This window comes from Dufourea novaeangliae, unplaced genomic scaffold (assembly GCF_001272555.1).
Source record: "Dufourea novaeangliae isolate 0120121106 unplaced genomic scaffold, ASM127255v1 scaffold8, whole genome shotgun sequence".
NCBI lineage: Eukaryota > Metazoa > Arthropoda > Insecta > Hymenoptera > Halictidae > Dufourea > Dufourea novaeangliae.
Window position 1 is genome coordinate 2,420,593 of NW_015373923.1, and position 18,419 is coordinate 2,439,011.

General features: G+C 43.8%; 2 protein-coding genes across 2 annotated transcripts in view; one reads left to right on the forward strand and one right to left on the reverse strand.

Annotated features, from left to right (window-relative positions):
* The window catches only part of LOC107195029 (myosin-I heavy chain), a 37,724-nt gene extending 26,577 nt beyond the window's left edge, over positions 1–11,147 (forward strand). The window contains exons 4-15 of the mRNA XM_015584785.1: positions 1,430–1,682; positions 2,994–3,328; positions 3,579–4,061; positions 4,516–5,416; positions 5,505–5,757; positions 6,302–7,340; positions 7,424–8,013; positions 8,091–8,280; positions 8,441–9,887; positions 9,975–10,249; positions 10,324–10,773; positions 10,932–11,147. Of these exons, the coding sequence (XP_015440271.1) occupies positions 1,430–1,682; positions 2,994–3,328; positions 3,579–4,061; positions 4,516–5,416; positions 5,505–5,757; positions 6,302–7,340; positions 7,424–8,013; positions 8,091–8,280; positions 8,441–9,887; positions 9,975–10,249; positions 10,324–10,773; positions 10,932–11,147 (6,432 nt within the window). The remainder of the gene's footprint in view (positions 1–1,429; positions 1,683–2,993; positions 3,329–3,578; positions 4,062–4,515; positions 5,417–5,504; positions 5,758–6,301; positions 7,341–7,423; positions 8,014–8,090; positions 8,281–8,440; positions 9,888–9,974; positions 10,250–10,323; positions 10,774–10,931) is intronic.
* A 3,175-nt stretch (positions 11,148–14,322) lies between these two features.
* LOC107194554 (jerky protein homolog-like) lies at positions 14,323–15,774 on the reverse strand. The gene has a single exon (XM_015584195.1). The coding sequence runs from the start codon at positions 15,772–15,774 to the stop codon at positions 14,323–14,325; it is 1,452 nt and encodes a 483-aa protein (XP_015439681.1).
* Between the last annotated feature and the right edge of the window lie 2,645 nt (positions 15,775–18,419).

Here is an 18,419-nt window from a genome sequence, read left to right on the forward strand (position 1 = left end):
TTTAGAGTGAAATTCGAATACTTCAAATTAAGCTTTTCAACTTTTCTGAAATAGCAATCTGAACCACTGTACCAGCAATCCACTTCTAATGGAATCAAGGGGGGGGGGGTGCGAATGTCGTCGTCGCCTATCGTCGAGGATTACGCACCTCCACGTCCCAGGCTCGATGGAATGCGCGGATCGAGCGTCCCGCCGATGAATTTTCACGATCCTACCCTTTGTCGAGGGGGGTGGGGGGGGGTGGTTCACCGGAATTAACGCTCCTCTCTGCGCTCTAGAAGATGCGCGCACGGGTGGGGGGCAGGTCTGACACGAAACTGGGTTGCACTACTTCGCTGAGGCTCCGTCAGCACCGAGGACATACCGACTGGGGGACTCTGGGGCTGACGCAGCCGTGCATAATGCATGGACGCGCGCGCTCAAGACCATACCTGCCTGGTAACGGGCGGATTTGCCTGTTAAAAAAGTTACGAAACTTCCTGGAACAGCGTAAACTACCGTTTTGATTGAAACGACACACACTACGGTTGCAGCATTTCAACTGCTTCTGCGAGTAGATTGTTAAGGCAGGGCAAGGATGTATGTTGTCTTTTGATTTGTCCTAAAATATTCTAAAATGGGTTAAAATTACGAACATGTTTTTTTGTTTTACCTGTCTTTTACTTTGAATAGCCAAATGCAAATGTATACTCGTAATTAAACAAGAATATGCCATCTTTTCGTAACGAGTATACCCGATGTAAACATCGAAAGGGTGTAAATTAAGTGGCAAAGAAAAAATTGTGAGATGGAGGTTTGAACTTTTTTCTTTTTGAGTCAGGACGAAAAGACTCCTAGTACGCGGAGCTATCATTAGCTTTCATTACCGTTTCAAACGCAAGCGTCCGCCCGTCGGGACAAACAGATTCCGATGATCCAATCGAAGGTTTGTATTAGGGGGAATGGGGTGGGCGAGGCGGGAACGTCGACCCTGGTAACCCGATTAATTGCGAGGTGAACCGTGTGTATCAGGCGGTTTGCAGAAGGCGTCCTGTGTACACCTATAATTCAATTTCGAACGGGCCTACGTTTACGACGGTCGTGAAAACGACGATCATATCGCGGACGCGTTATTTCTGTGACCAGGAATCGTCTAACCGTTGGGTTCACTCAACCCCTAACTACTCATACCCTCCCACTACACGAGGCTTCGACTACTCGACGCCTGGACTACCGAATGCATAGACTACTCAGACCCTCGAGTAGTAAACCCCCGACTATTCGGCCCTCGATACCCAACTACCTACAACTCCCGACCACTCATCGATCCAAACGATCCCGAACTTTCGTGCAATAGTCGAAAGTCCCGAGTTGTCCGTTTTGCTGAACACCACGAAGATTTCACATGTAGTCCTCGCTGACCAAAAACTTTGCATGTCTGTTCTCCCAGGAGTACGTAAATCGATACCATGGACAGAAGATGGGCTCCCTGGAGCCGCACGTGTTCGCACTGGCGGAGGCGGCGTACAGATCACTGCAGGACACCGAGAGCAATCAGTCCTGCGTGATATCGGGCGAGAGTGGCGCCGGCAAGACCGAGACCACGAAATTCATCCTGCAATACCTGTGCTCGGTGACCAGCAACGTCGACACGTGGGTGGAGCAGCAGATCCTCGAGGCGAACACCATCCTCGAGGCATTCGGTAATTGGACCCCCACGATGTTAATAAGCAAGTTACCCCCACCCCCTTCCGTTAATTCTATTTTCTCGGCATAGTTTACCGTCCACAGCGATACACTTTGTGTGCACGCGTGTTGCTGTTCTCGACGTTTCACGTAAATTTTCCGTCTTTCCATCTTTGTCTCTCAGAGAAGGGAGGGGGTGTTTTTTCTTTCTTGTTTGAAAATGGATTGAAAATATTCGAATCAATTTCAAAAGGTTGGTACTAAAGAGAAGAATAATCCTTAATGGTTCTTTTATAAAAATGACCATCCCCCAAATCGGAGCCGACTGTTTCATTACGTGAAATTGCAATTCACTGAATTTAAGGCCTCTTTGCCACGGTTTCAATCCCCTATTAATCGGTTAAAGTGGCCCTCGGATTACGCGTCGCTGGATTTCGTTGCTTTTAATTAACATTTCGCGGTGTGTTTTTCGGTACAGTTTCGGGGGCCATTTTCCACTTGGAAATATGTATTTTGTCGAGGTATATTCGGGAGGGAGGGGGTCCGTTTTGTATGTCCAACCCTCAGAAATATAGACTTTCCGTGGTAGACGGATCGATGAACGCTATTCTTAACGGCATTTAAAAATAAAAGGGGGGGTAGGGATTCATTACGCGGAGTCAAGAGGCCGCGAACGAGTCAGGTGTTAAACGCAGGAAACGAGGGGTTAAAACTGGGTCACGCGGCTGGAAGAAATGAAAAATTGTACCCGTTCTCGCGGTTTCCATCGCGGCACGATTCCACACAGCACCACAAGAGGAGAAAAAAAACATATTTCTCTATTTATATTAATTAAAAAGCATGTCACACACGTTCGATACGCAAGAGTGACCTCTGAAAGTTCCTTTTTAAACCTAAAACACTAACGTTATTCGAGATTCTTTTGATCATGAATGTTTGTAAAATTTACGACACCCTCCAGATTGTTAATCTTACGACGGAGTATTGCAAATTTTATCGTTGGTTAACGGCTATATTACATACACTAGCGATCATATAAAAGTAACATTAAAATTTTTAATTGTCAAATCTTTCCATTTCTAGCGCCAAAAATGGAGATTCCCATTAAAAAAAATCGAATTAACCTCGAAATGACCTCTAAATTTGCCTCCTATGTCATGGTCAAGATCACCATCAGATGCCTCTTTTTAAACCCTAAAACTTTCGTATCAAACATTCTTTCCAATAATTTCATCCTTCCGACTTAATCTCGGCTGCTCATCATTTTCGTACACCCTATAGATCGTATACCTATATGTCACGTGACGCTCGTTTTCGGGCTCCCCCAGGTAACGCGAAGACGGTGAGAAACGACAACAGCTCCCGTTTCGGGAAGTTCATGCAAGTGTGCTTCGACAGCAAGTGGATGATCAAGGGTTGCATCATCCAGGATTACCTGCTCGAGCAAAGTCGGATCACATTCCAGAGCGCCGGCGAGAGAAACTACCACGTGTTCTATCAGCTGGTCGAGGCCGGGACCAGGGACAAGGAGTTCGCGGACCAATACAAACTGATGCCGTCCGGCCACTACAAGTATCTTAATCAGTCTGGTTGCGTGAAGATCGATGGGATCTCGGACTCGAAGAAGCTGGACGCGCTCAGGCTAGCGTTCAACGTGCTCCAGGTAATTAAGCACGTCGTGAAGCGATACTCTATACCGTGCGAAGTTAATTGCCCGTTAATTACCATCGGGCTATCGTCGATCGCGTCCCTCGACCCGAGAGAATAATACACACACACACACACTATTTTTGCCACTTACAGAAATAATCCCGCTTAAAACGGATTCCTGGAAATGGAATATTTTGGAAAACCCTGTATAGGAAATGAAATTCCGAGTGTTCCAGGCTGATCGCGTTCGCTTTTAATTCCAGGTCGCGCCGGAAATGTGCGAGGGAATTTTCAGAGTTCTGTCGGCTATCTTGTGGTTGGGAAATCTTAGTTTCGAGGACGTCGACGGCGAACGGTGCGAGCTAAGTAACGAGGACGTCGAGATCGTCGGGACGGTCGCGCCTCTGCTCGGCCTCCAGGTCGAGGATCTGACGAAAGTGGTGCTGATCAGACAGATAAACGTGCGCGGCAACATCACCGAGATACCGTTGAAGGTGCAGGAAGCCCGTGAAAATCGTCACGCGATGGCGAAGGCATTGTACTCGCGTACGTTCGCCTGGCTGATCAACCACATAAACAACTGCACGAATCCCGGCCAGGACAGCTCGCGGTTTCTCGGTGTCCTCGATATATTCGGGTTCGAGAATTTCGCCGTGAACAGCTTCGAGCAGCTGTGCATCAATTACACGAACGAGAAGCTTCACAAGTTTTTCAATCACTACGTGTTCGCGTTGGAACAGGAGCTGGTAAGTCCTTGCCCGTGCACGCTCCCTGTTGGCTAATTTCCTTGAAACGTGCAACTGGTGGAGGGTGGTTTGACGAGTGAATAAAGTACAAGACAGTTTGACCTTAATGAAAATATAGCAACTGATGAGTATAACGATTGTGTACCTTTACATTTTCTTAAAAGTATTAAAAGTATATTCTTAAAGCAAAGCTTATTCTGTATAATCACTTCAATTCCTTTAGAGGAATATAAACGTATTCTGTATCTTGGAGGAATAATACACATAGTCTCCTTGAACCTACTCTGTTAATTGACATCTATTTAGATGTATTTGTTTATCGAATAAGAATTTTGTATAAAGGAATATTATTCACTGTACTTGAACCGCAAACCAAAAGATTCCAGAAAACGGTGTTTACCCCTCGATACCCCAAGCCCGCAATTACCCTAACGTGTGCCGTTTCGAATTTCAGTACCGGCAGGAGGAGATCCAATACTCCCATATCACCTTCACGGACAACACCATGTGCCTGGAATTAATCGAGAAACCTCCTCGATGCGTTCTTAAGTTACTGACCGAGCAGTGCCATATGCCGAAAGGCTCGGACCTAGCCTACTTGACGAATTTGCACGCCGAATTCGAGAATCATCCGTGTTACGTGAAGGGTGACGATCGTCGTAAATGGGAGAAGGAGTTTGGCGTGAAGCATTACGCGGGTTGCGTGACGTACACGGTGGAGGGTTTTGTGGACAAGAACCGGGACGTGCAGCAGGACGTGTTTTTCGACCTGATGTCGAGAAGCACCAACGAGTTTGTGCAAGAAATCACCGTCTACCAAGACTTGTTGGGTTGCACGGTGGCCAGAGCGAGTGGAAACGCGACGACCATGTCTCGTGGGACGTCCAAAGGCAAGCCTACCCTTTGCGATTCGTTCAGGCATCAACTGCAAGCTCTGGTCGATGTTCTTCAAGCGACCACACCTTGGTACGCGAGATGCATCAAGCCCAATATGCAAAAGGTGGCGAATCACTATGACGAGAAGCTGGTTCTCGATCAGCTGAAGTATCTGGGCATGCTGGACATCATTCGGATAAGGAAGGAGGGTTTTCCTATACATATGGCGTTCCTCGACTTTGTCGCGAGATACAGGTGTCTCGACAGGGGATCCATGCCTCGGACCGACAACGAGAAGGATGCTGTTAGACAGTTGATCAGCAGCCAAGGTATTCCGGAGACAGAGTGGCAAATCGGAAAGACGAAGGTGTTCTTGAGAAGCTACGTGCACGAGCCTTTGGAGGACTCCAGGAACCAGATGGTCACCAGTAACGCGATAATGATACAGAAGATTTGGAGAGGTTATGTTGTACGGAAAGGTACACGTAATTCTGTTGTATACCTTGTTGTTGCCTCACCTTTGTCCCGTACCCGAGAGTTTTCGACTCAATTTCGTCTTTTGCACAGAGTACAAGCGTGTCAGGGACGCTGCGCTGAAGGTGCAACACGCTTATCGAGGCTGGAAGCTGAGAATAATGTTCATCCGGAAACGGAGAGCGGCTATTGTTATTCAGAGTCATTTGCGCGGTGTTTTCGCTCGAGAAGTGGCAACAGCTCTGAGGGAAATGAGGCGAGTGGACGAGGAAATGAGGAAGAGGGAGAGATTGGAAGAGGAGAGAAGACTAATGGAGGACAAGAAGGCATTAGAGGAGAGCCAAAGGTACAGAGAGTTAATCCGCGTTTTATGGTACACAGAGTGCTAGGGAAGTTTCCTCGTGTACTGGTATTAACGGGACAATATATAGTATAGTGTATGGAACGTTTGTGAACTGACAGAAGATGGACTTTAGTAATGTGTAATAAATAAACATTACACGACGAAACTTTGCTAGCACCGTAAGTTCTGTACACCAATTTCAGTGTGCGAAGTACAGTGACGTTCACATGGGATAATGGTAGTTTTGTGGGTTAATATTCCATTTGTGTCCCTTGTAGCGCACAGTACAATGGTATTGTCGGGATGGAGCCTGGGTAAGTTCGTCAATAGTTCGAAAAGACGAATTTAAAAGCCCCCCCTCCCCTGCCGCATGATGAGCTCTGCAATGAGTGATTGCTCTTAACATACATACCAGAGCTTAATATCCAACACATGCACATTAGCACGCGTCACGCATTTCCCTGACTAATCTGTGCGCTTGAAATACTAAAACAGTTGCTACGGTGATTAAGTTCCGTGTCACAACATACGTTGTTCAATCTTACAGAAAGGCGCAAGAAGAAATCGCCGCGTTGTCGCAGATGGCAGAGCAGATGAACTCGAAGATGGCCGCCTCGGACTTACAGTCGGTGGATCTGGACAATCTGTTCTCCTTCCTCTCCGATGTACAGTCAACGAAAGGTAATCAGATCATCGAGGAGATCGGTGAACAAATGGACGAATTGGTGGAAGACCTCGACGTGGAACTGGAAACTGTAATACAGCTAGAATTAGAGATGAACTCCAAAGCAGAGTCCCTGGCGAGTAGCCCGAATGGCCAGGATGCTCCTTCACCTCTCCTACAACAGTCGCAGAGGATAACCTGCGGAAACACTAGCAAACTTGGCCAGCCGAGTCTTCCAGAACCGACTGAACCTCCTCCGCCTCCACCACCCCCTGCTCCACCTCTGGCCATGAACGGAGATTCGACCATTGACAATGGGGAGCCAATTTATGAGTCCGTTCTGCCACGCGATGACAACAGTCCTAGTAGTCCCATTGTTGTGAACGGAAACTCTGGACCATTGGTGAACGGTGACACCTGTGGATCACCTCCGCCGGTACCAAACAACAAGGTCATGAAGGAACAAATCGCTGGCAGTCCACCCTCTACACCAGAATCCAGAAACTCGAATAGTCATCACTTGCATCATAACCATCATCAACCAGTGCCTCAGCAACAACAAAATGGTCACGATCAACCGCCACAGCAGACGCAACCGTCTCAACAGCCGCCCATCGAGCGGGAACAGAGACGTAAATGCAGAGTGGAGCGGAAGCTTCAGGAACTGGAGGACAAAAAGGAGCCCGACAACGAGGTCACGTATCATGACATCGTCGAATTCGCGCAGAATTACTTCAACAGCCACGAGAGATCCCCCGAAGGAACGATAATAGCCACGCTCACCAGAAAATCACGCGGTAAGAGCGTGGAATTCATTCCAAAGTATGAGATGGTCACATACTATAAGGGATCCACTATACCCAATTCCCACATTCACATGTACGATCCCGATAACGTTAACGTGGCCTGCTCGGTCTTCAGGGTAAGCCATTAATTGTTATACACAATACGTTTAGTTTGTATCTATAACAAATTTATTTCAAGTCTCACATTCAAAATCTTCAGGATCTTTGCAAGTACATCAGAGGGGAGATGAAACTGGACCAAGAGATTTCCACCATTCAGAGCATAATCGGTTACGGTATAGAACGTGAAGAATTAAGGGACGAGATTTTCGTCCAGTGCATGCGTCAGGCGACAAACAATCCGAACTCTGAATGGGCAGAGCGTGTCTGGTTACTGCTGTGTCTAGCAATCGTCGCTTTCCAACCCAGTAAACTGCTCTACAAGTATTTCGTTTCTTTCCTGAAGAAGAACTTGGCTCTAGAAGGGAAACTAAGGCAATACGTTCAATGGTGCGTGGATAATTGTAAGAACACAAAAGTCTCGTGTAGACAGCATCCACCGTCAACGGTAGAAATTGCTGCAATGAGGCGACTTGGCACGATAGTGTGCCGGTTCTTCTTTCTGGACGGAAGAACCAAAGCCATTGATGTTCATCCAACCGATACCGCTGCGGATGCGGTTGCGAAGTTAGGTGAAAAATTAGGTTTACGATCCTTGGAAGGTTGGGCGATTTATCAGAGTAGACCCGACGGAGAGGAACACGTGCGGGCTCATGACTATTTGTACGACGTTATAGCGGTTTGGGAAATGTAGGTGTTGTTTCTTATAGAGTTACCATTACAAAATGCATGTAAGTTACTAATTGTTTCCCATTTTTGACTGTCAGGAAACAGTGTAAATTAAATACCGCACAATCAACGTTTTCGACGCTGCGACGCAGCAACAATGCTACACTGGGCAGTGGTGATAATCGATTCGTTTTCAAGCGTCGGCTGTTCCGCAACACACGAGAAATCTCCCAGGATCCTGTGGAAGTGAACATGCTTTACGCCCAGGCTGTTTATAATGTCGTCAAGGTACGCGCGCAGATGGGAGTTATATAAAAAAAAATAGACACTTTATGACCATTGTGGAAACGAATTAGCGTAGCTTATTAGTTCATTATTTTATGACAGTTTGTACATTCAGTCTAAGTAGACTGAGAATTGACTCACACTTTCGTTTTAAACTTTCCAGTGCGACGATTTCCCTGTATCCGAAAAAGTCGCGCTCCAATTGGCCGGCTTACAGGCGCAGGTCGCGCTTGGCGATCCCAAAGACAACGATAGACTGGACTACTATAGCGAGGTGGACAGTTTTTTGCCTTATCGAATAAGTCGTGCTCGCGGCGACGACGTCTGGGTGCCGATAATAGCTCAGGCCCACAGACAATATGGCGCTGGCCGGAAGGAACTTGCGGCCAAAGTGTTGTATCTGTCCTGTGTAATGCAGTATCCGTTATATGGTACAACGATGTTCAACGTGACCTATCGTGGATACTGGTCGTATGGTAACCAACTGATCCTGGGTATTAATTGCGACGGTTTGATGCTGATCAAACCGGACGACAAGTTCGTCTTGTCGGAGTATCGTTACCAAGACGTGGAAAGTATTATGCTGGATCCAAGCGACTGCTTCATCACGCTGTCCCTTCTTCGACACAATCCAGACAGTTCGCACAAGTGTTTCGTGTTCGAGACAGCGCAGAAGAACGAGATCGGTAGTCTCATTGTTAGTTACTGTCCAGCGTTGTCGGGCTGGATCACAGAGAACGAGGTTCCTACTAAGAAGCTCAAGTGTATCACTAATGAGGATCGCATTAGGCTTTATCACAATTTAGTCAATTGTCGGCGAACGCTCGTCGACGCTGAAATCCTGAGAAAACCTCAAGACTCTGGCGGTGGTTTCTTGAGAAACACTCTCAGGAGGCTGTCCAAGCACAGAATCGAGAAACTTAGACAGGAACACGGTAGCGCCACCGATCACGGCGAGACTTACAAGGGATTCCCGTACGCCTATTGGGCATTCAGCAGGCAAACACTACCTCAGAGTCTTTCGAAACTACCCGACCCGGACGAGCAGATATCTCTCACTGTATTCCATTTGATACTGACCTACGCCGGTTTAGGACAGAACGGTGACACTGTTAGAAGGGTGGAGGACGAACACGTGAACCTTATACAAACTGTGATGGAACGTTGTATAAGAAAAGAGAATCTGTTAGGCGAACTGTACTTGCAGTTAATCAAGCAGACCACCGATCACCCAGACCCCAACAGTCGGGTGAATCTCAGGCATTGGGCGTTGCTCTCTTTAGCCTGTTCCGTTATTCTGCCGCCTCAGAAAGTCATACGAAAGTATCTGATCGCACACCTGAAACGGTGTGCCAGCGATTACGTTACCGAAGAAGGCAAGTACGCCCGATTCGCTGAAAAGTGCCTTTACAAAACGCAGGGCACGAGGAGAAGACAGTGGCCGCCGAGCAGGGAGGAGATCATGTGCACCATGAATCGCAGGCTTATTTACGCGAGATTCCATTTCATGGACGGACAATACCATGCTGTGGAGTTCCATCCATCAGCCACAGCCAGGGATGTGATGGAAATTATTAAAACAAAAATTGGTCTCGAAGAAACTGCTCTGGGTAATTTTCCTAAGGAGAATTGTTATTACGTCTCGATTATATCAGGACACCTGAATAAATCACATACGCTTCGATTGTAATTTTTAGGTTATGCCATATACGAGGTCTTAGGACCGACCGAAAGGGCGTTGATACCGGAGGAGAATATCGCGGACGTGATGTCTAAATGGGAACGCTATAGAACAGCGAATGCGCAACAAAACCAGCAAAGAAAACACGCACACCACTTCTTCCTATTTAAGAAACATTTGTTCCTCGATCAGTACATGAATCTTGATGATCCAGTGGAGAAAGAGTTGCTCTATCATCAAGTACTGCACGATTTGCGTGCCGATCGGTTCCCTATCACTGAGAAAGAAGCTGTAAATAATTCTATCTTTTTTCCAATGTTCTGTAGTTTAGTGTAGCGTTGCTGGAGCCTCTGATGTATTTTCAGATGATGCTGTCAGCGTTACAATCTCAGCTGGAACTCGGTGATTGCGAGGACGCCGTATCGGACCATGATTACCGTACTATATCAAATCACTGCCTACCTCCAAGACTGGTGCCAGCCTTGTGCATAGAAGGTGTTCTCCAACACCACCAATCCCTAAGGGGAATGACGCCGCCAGAGGCGAAGAAAGCATTCTTAAACTTAATTCAATCGTGGCCGTTGCATAGGGCCACGGTATTCGACGTGATGCAATCGTTCACCTCGAACTGGCCACGCGTTCTTTGGTTGGCCGTTGATCAACAAGGTCTTCATCTTCTGGAACACCGTTCCAGAAACGCCCTGTGTACCTACGAATATAGCAGTATTCTCAGTTATAGCCCAGCTGTTAGTTGTTTGATGATTATCACTGGTACTGACAAGAAACAGAGCAAAGTCATTTTAACGACATCCCAGGTAAATTAAACATTTCGGTAAAAACAACGATACACGGTATAGTTTGAAAAATTGAATGAAAAAAAAATTTTTCAAAAAACAATCACTCCCGTTCATTCGAATTATTATCAAAGTTGTGTGTGACCCCAGGCAGCTCCTAACCTTAAACTTATTTATAGGCACACCAAATAGCAAATTTGATTCGCGAATACATGGATGTGCTACAGTCGCCGCCGGAAATACCGAAGAGAGAATCTGCCATAGTTCAGCAGATAACTCAGCAACAACTTCAACAACCACCAGCGAATCTTCAAACGGCTGCCGGTGGCCGTAAATCTCGGCCCGCTTCGGTATTACACAGAGGTGCTCCAGTGATACAATCGCAAGCTAGTTAAAAAGTTATTAGGCGTCTCATTAGGTGCAACACTTTCCACCTGGCCTGATACGTGAGTCGTTACCTCAATATGTAATATTGCTACCTTTTAACTCGTATTCATTTCCATACAGTTACATTCTACTCGATTGTTACTAGTCCCATATTTACTTTACTGTATTGAATATCCTATATTCTACGTTTCGTATTCTTTGTAGTCATATTTCCTATAGTGAAATTCCGTATCAGGCCGCGGCGAGGCAAGGGTGTGTGTTATTAATGCTTTTACCGGCAAAAGGCCTATCAAGCAGCGAGGCAGTAATCGTCGCGACGAGACAGCGTTAGCTTAGAAAACACTTCTTTCTTCCAGTATTTATTCAATTAGCTTAGGCTCGAGGAAACCGTCGGAATGACAAATACCTAACTGCTGCAGCCGCGGAGAGTAGATTAGCGAATGAACCGACCGATAAAATAACTGCCATTTTACAATTTTAAACCGTTGATAAACTGTTGAAAGTTTTCTATTACCATTTTTCTCCGTGAACGTCGTTGCCTTTTCTTTTTTTTTTAAACGAGCGATCGTCTCAATGGTTTTTATACGATTTTTGTAGGTGTACATGCGGCAACCTTGAAAACGCAATAATCGCTGAATTAATCGATAAATGTTTTTAATACTTACTGACCGTAACGGTGTCAAAAAACACTCCGTCATATCATTTCGTATCGTTCGATGGAAGGGTGATTATGGAATTTTGTTTAAACAAGTACATACGTGCAAGACACTTGTTGGGGCATCCTGAATACCAAAAACGACCAATTTATTCATTCTAATCTTCATTGATTCTGCTTCCCTCGTTAATCACTCTGTTCGACGATACTACATGTGTAACGATATACAAAAAGAGGTTTGAACGACAAAAGGTGTAACCATCCTGAAGTCGACGTTAACGTCTTGAAAATATTAAACTCGCGCAAAATTTACATACCTACGATTATACATGCTATCATTATATTTAGACACAATTATTCCAACGTATAACAAGCGATAATATAATCAACTAACTAGTATTTCGAGAAGAAAAAAAAAATCTTTCAATCACGTTTTAAATGGAAGTCGAACGATAATCCGGTGTTCGTTTATCCAGACAATCCTTAACGTCGCTTTTTCTCGTAAGACATACATATATGAACTGTGGAATTATCGTTTAAGAAAATGACGCGATCGCATCGATCGAAAATGCCACGAAATTGCGTCCAGTGAAATTGTTCTTTCTTTCGTTTTCTTCTTAAATTCAAGAGCCTCGAATTGCTCGATGTCTTTGTATGTACATATTTTTAAACGATAGTGAATAGGTTTCAGGAGCAGAATTCTCCAGTGTTCAATACGATTCCATTTCCATCGTAAATTAGATATATAAACTTCACTCGGAGTACAGGTACAATACTACTATCCACACGTATTTTTAACCCTTTCAACGCAATCTTTCGTATTCGTAGAGCGATACTAGTTGTAAAGGATAATGCAAGCTATCTCAGAATCTATTTACAGATCACCACGTAGAACCACCGCTAGTTTCCACTAATTACACACACATATATTATTACCATTTTGACGATGAATAACGGCGACTGCTCAGAAACGTGTTACGACATTCAATAGCTGAAAGATAACTAATTTTTTGAAGTACACTCGGACATTGTCCGATTTTAAAGACTTTTTACGGGACACAGTCGGGAAAGGGTTAACATAAGGTTAAATAAGCAAAGTCCCTCTAAGAATCTTTCGTCGAACACTGGAGCTTATCGAATCCTAAGTTCATTCGGACCAAGATTTCGTCTCGATGACTTTCAAAGCCCGTTGCTGGAATTCTTGTTGAACTGAAAATGGACCAATGAGAGTCCCTATCCTGTGACCAACCTAAATCATCGTTGCCGTGTATATGTAACTTCCATTTTCAATCCGAATGAAAACAGTTCACTGCCAATGTCCTGTCGGACAAAAAAACATTGTCACACACGTGTGCATTTAACTCTCTGTAATCTAACTTCGATTCAGATATGGACAATACCGTTACACACAGACGATAAACTGAAAGAAAGAATTTGTTGCAAGTGTTTTTCTTATAACGAAAGTAATTTTATTAATACGGAAACGGTGGTAGGCTTAAAAAATGTTTATGTATAGGAAACGTAGCCTCAAAGTTACAAGGCATCATAAGGGTTTAAGGATCAGTTAAATTGAACCAGAATCAAGGGATTCGTCGTGACGAAACAGAGACGTTTATGTGCCCTTTTTTAATCCGTATTTATTCCGATTTCCTTTCCGGGAGTTTGGCTAAGATTCGACGAGTGCAGAGACAGACTGTGATCCGCTTTGGGTGTCCTTAGTCTTCGGAAACTGTTTAACGAGTGAGATTTCGTGTTAACTAATTAGAGAGAGAGAAAGAGAAAAGTGACGAAGATGTGGGGAACGCGTGTTTGTGCGAAAGTGAGAATGATTGAGCGAACGATTGCGTGGGAGAGGCTAAGTAAGAATCTCGAATGCGATATGCGACAGTGTGCATGATACTTAAGGATGGGGAGAAAAAAGGGGGATGATATGGCGAACCCCCGTAAGTGTAGCTTAAGCAAAATAAATTATTGGTTGACGATGTTATATTGAAATATTTAAGAGCGATGAACATTGTATATACGTATATATATAAATAGACACGCATAGAACAGATACGCACACACGGTGAAGTCAGACCCAAAGCAAACAACACACATACATACATACATACACACACACGCACACACACACACACACGACTGTTGTAAACTCGGAGAAACACGTACAAAGAGAGACATGGAAAGTTACACGCCTACATGTGACGAGAATATACATACTATTATATAAATATGAATATAAATATAGATTATTAATATACTCGAGCTATGTATAAGGATACAATAAATGAAAGCGAAGCTTTAATATTGCAATGAAGAGGGACTTGCTTTTGAAAGTAAAATTTTGATTTTCTTTTTGGAGGAAAGCATATAATTTTGCAAAAACATTACAACAATGTTAATAAGTAACAAATCATTTTTATTTAAAATATTTTTCTCTACGACTGAATAGTTTACAAAACACATTCGTAATGTGTAACATTCTTACGCATTCATACAATCATTCTTGGGCTATCGGTTCTGTCACGTCACGTCTGTTCGTAATAATAATTCTTCAAACATTCTATATTGAACTCGATCATTTCCGATTCTTTCTTCGACCAAAGCATCAACGTTTCGAAAGCCCTGCTAATTTTCTCCTCGTTAATTTCCGCATTCGAGAAAGACATTACTTTACTATTTCTTGAATTGCTTTCAGTGGTCGGCCTGCCCGAGAGGAACTCTACGGCCTCGCTCCTCGAATCCTGTTCCCCGCTGTTGGTTGAGTCCACGGTCACGTGTTGGTTAAACTGAAAAAAATCATCCAACTTTTCCATCTTCGTCGGGTCAGGAACACCTTTGACGAGAATTCTCCACGCGTCTGTTATATCAGAAACACTAATCTCAGACCAGGCCTCGGCTATCAAATTAATACAGTCCCTGAGATCGTAATTGGCACAGAAGTCCTCGGACTGCTCACTAAAATTCGTCACGCGATTCGACATCTTGTAGTGATACGACTCTCTCGTCTTCGAGATGAGTGTGTCTATGGGCTGAATCAGATGACCGGTATTGGGAGGCAACAACACCATCTCGAATCTCTCGTCGTTCTTGAACTGTTCGAGTATCTCGGCGGTGTAGCCCCTGGAATTGTCCAGAACTAACATAACTTTACCGCATGTCCCGTGTTGTAACTGGTACCTCATCACGTCCGGTTTGAAGTGATTCTCATACCAATCGGTGAACACATTACGATCCATAGCGGCGTGCTCGTGGGCCTTATAGATCACGGGCAGCTTGTGCTTCCCATTTTTCAAGACTCTCGGTGTCACGTATCGGTGTATAAACAACGGCGCATGCTTGTGACTGCCAGTCGCGTTCGTACAAAAACCTACCGTCACTCTGTCCTTGTTCGGTTTCCCGACTTTAACCAGTCGGTCGTCCCATTGCACTTTTGTCTTCAGAGGAAGCGCCTTCCACACGAGACCAGTCTCGTTCATATTGTAAATATTCTCGTACTCGACACCCTCCTCTTCTATCTGACGCGTGAACCTCTCCGCGAATTCTCGCGCGGCAACCGTGTTGAGGTCTATTTTCTGATTCCACGAATGCGAACGTATACGATGACGGTTCTTGAAACCCCAGAGCCAACCTCTGCTCGCCTTGAAATCGACAGAACCGCCGAGCTCTTTGTTCAGTTCGACCGCTTTCTCTGTCATTATCGTGTCTGTCACCGACTCGCGACGCGATTTCCGTTCTAGAATCCATGCGTACAGCCGGCTGTCCAGCTCCTGGTGCACCGGTTTACGGAGATTCCGTCGCTTGGTACGCCCGGATCCTTCCTCAAGAAACTGGGTGACCAGATCCGCTGTTCGACGGATACGTCGAACGGTCGTCGGATGAATGTCGAATTCCGCGGCCAGTCTTCTGGTGGACACTCCGCTTTCTAGGTGCTGAGCTATTTCGAATCGTTGCTCCAAGGAGAGCATCGGCCTCCTCATTCTGCTCGACTCTGGCCGCCCGTCACTGGTTGTCATGGTTCTGTACCCCTGAAATAGGACGAAAGCCTTATTATACACATTCGTAAATTTCCGAGTAACGACTCGAAGATTACGTATTAATATACGTGATAATTCTGTTAATAAAACTCTTACGAAGATACAGTAATAAATAGAACAACTGTTGATGTTCTTTAGTGAGTGAACTGTGATGGGGTCCCTGCTTCTTACGACACTCACCGTTAGTACCGAAAACAGAGCTATTACGAGGGCATTGCTATATTATAAAATCTCAACAGAATATGACAGATTTCTTCAAAACTGGATACTCATTTTTATACCATTTCGGTAACGAACCCCTGAAGGTTTCACAAATGTCAAGAAAGTGCTTCTAACTCGTTCTTAACAGTTTAGCGTGTAAACCATAACCTGCGAAACCAAGCAAAACTAAACGCCTAAACCAGCCTAAACGTAACAATGTAGCATCGTGAGCATGATGGTGACACTTGTGAACTACAGACACAAAGTACGTCTACACAGCTGATTGTTTATGATGTTCACTGTATTCGTTTGTTTGGTTGCATTAATTCCTCCGTTGCATCTATAGATACTAAATATTTTTAATCTAATAAAGTACAACTGCTTTTGTGAAGTAATATTGTTCCAGTGTTCATTGAACCCTGGAAATCCGAGAATCACAAACGAAATTGGAGCTCTCTCTTAAGCCGTCATATTCAATGGTACATAACGTAGTCTTCTGCAGGGTTAAATCGATACCACCAAGGTATCGATACTTTTACTCGTAACTACTTTTGTATGAAGCTATCAATACTTACTCGGTATCGAAACAAAAGTATCGATACCTATTTGTATTGAATTATAGTTTCCTAACCTTGATACCCAACTCACAAGTTGTTTCTGCGTTGAGAGACAATAAAATACAATAAAATACAATAAAAACAAATTTATCTATTTATTTAAATATTTAATATAAAATTTAAAATATATAAACATAAACATATGTATAAATTCCAAACAATATCCGTCATATAAGATATACACGATAAATAAATATGTATGTCGGGACTTGATTGTAGTTTTGCGCGTTAATTTTGAATATTGAAGTTTGTTAATAATTTATTGATTATTTCAGATGTTCAGTTTTGATGTTTAATTTATCGATCCTAAGTTTTGTAAATAATTTTATTGATAAATTTATCGTTGAGTTCAGCCGTGTGTACTTTTATTTATAAATCGTTGAAATTCTAATTGTACATCATACATCTCACACACACGGGGTATTTTCAGCATGCTTCGGGGGCTCCGTGACCCCACATTCTCAGCCCACGTGATCAAAGGCGCCTCCACCGGGGCCTCCGTGCAGCGTCTATGGCGCCTTCACCGGGGCTCCGTGACCCCACGCTCTCACCGTGCAGGGTCTATGGCGCCTCCACCGGGGGCTCCGCGACCCCACGGTGTCTCCCCACGTAATCAATGGCGCCTCCACCGGGGCCTCCGTGCAGGGTCTATAGCGCCTCCACCGGGGGCTCCGTGACCCCACGCTCTCACCGTGCAGGGTCTATGGCGCCTCCACCGGGGGCTCCGTGAACTCACGTTCTCACTAGAGATGATGTGAACTGCTACTTGTGAATCACTCGTGATTCGATCACGTTCGTTCTCAATCACGGTAATTTTTCACAGTGATTCGTGATTTCTCGTGATCGTTTCTGTTTGGTGGAGAAACCTAACAGTTCTTTACACGCGACACATAATCTGTATATTTTATATTTTATATTAACGACATCAAAACAAAAATTCGAGTTATATCGTATAAAGTGAAAGAATAATTAGAAACAATGAAGAATAATGAATAAATTAATGATTATAAATTATAATCTACATGTTACCTAGCAAATCATTCGTTTAGAATTTCTTGTTTTTTCTACTGATTTTTTCAAACACAGTAATGTAATTCATCGTAAAATCATATTGAATACGTTTTTCTGTTTAAAGATTAATGACTTACGATTGCAGTGAGCAAATTCACTCAAGATAAAAAAATCGTAATCACGGTCGTGAATGAAGTTAAATCACGATCGTGATCGTGATTCGGCGATCACTGTGATAAATCACCGTTAGTGATTTTGCACGCCATCTCTAGTTATTACACGTAAATTAATAGTTTGACCGATCACGAATTTAATTGTTATCGTAATTCATTGTATGTACTTTTCGAATGACGATTCAGTACACAAAGGTATACAATAAACTAATAAACAATCTGCCCCCCCCCCATAAAATATTATTTTTTTTATAAGTCAAATATTTATATAGATGATTTATATTTTTTGTAGTTTTTATACTCTCAATGTCAGATCTTATTCATGCTTGGGAATTAGTAACAAATTTGATTCTTATATTGGTAGAATGATGGTTATGCTGCCAACGCAATTAGAATGTTTACAAATATAACCTTAATGTTAGTGCTTCATTTAATTGTGCAATAAAAAGTACACATTGATTCCGTGATTCATGAAATATATTTAAAAGTAATATTTTTTAAATCATCATATTAGGATTATAGTCAAATTTAATTAGCATCAACGATCGTTGTATCTGAAATGCAAAGGAAACGTTTAAAATACAAG

Bases quoted from the DNA above. Each gene is read 5' to 3' on its own strand.
- LOC107194554 (XM_015584195.1), bottom strand. From the start codon at position 15,774: ATGAGGAGGCCGATGCTCTCCTTGGAGCAACGATTCGAAATAGCTCAG.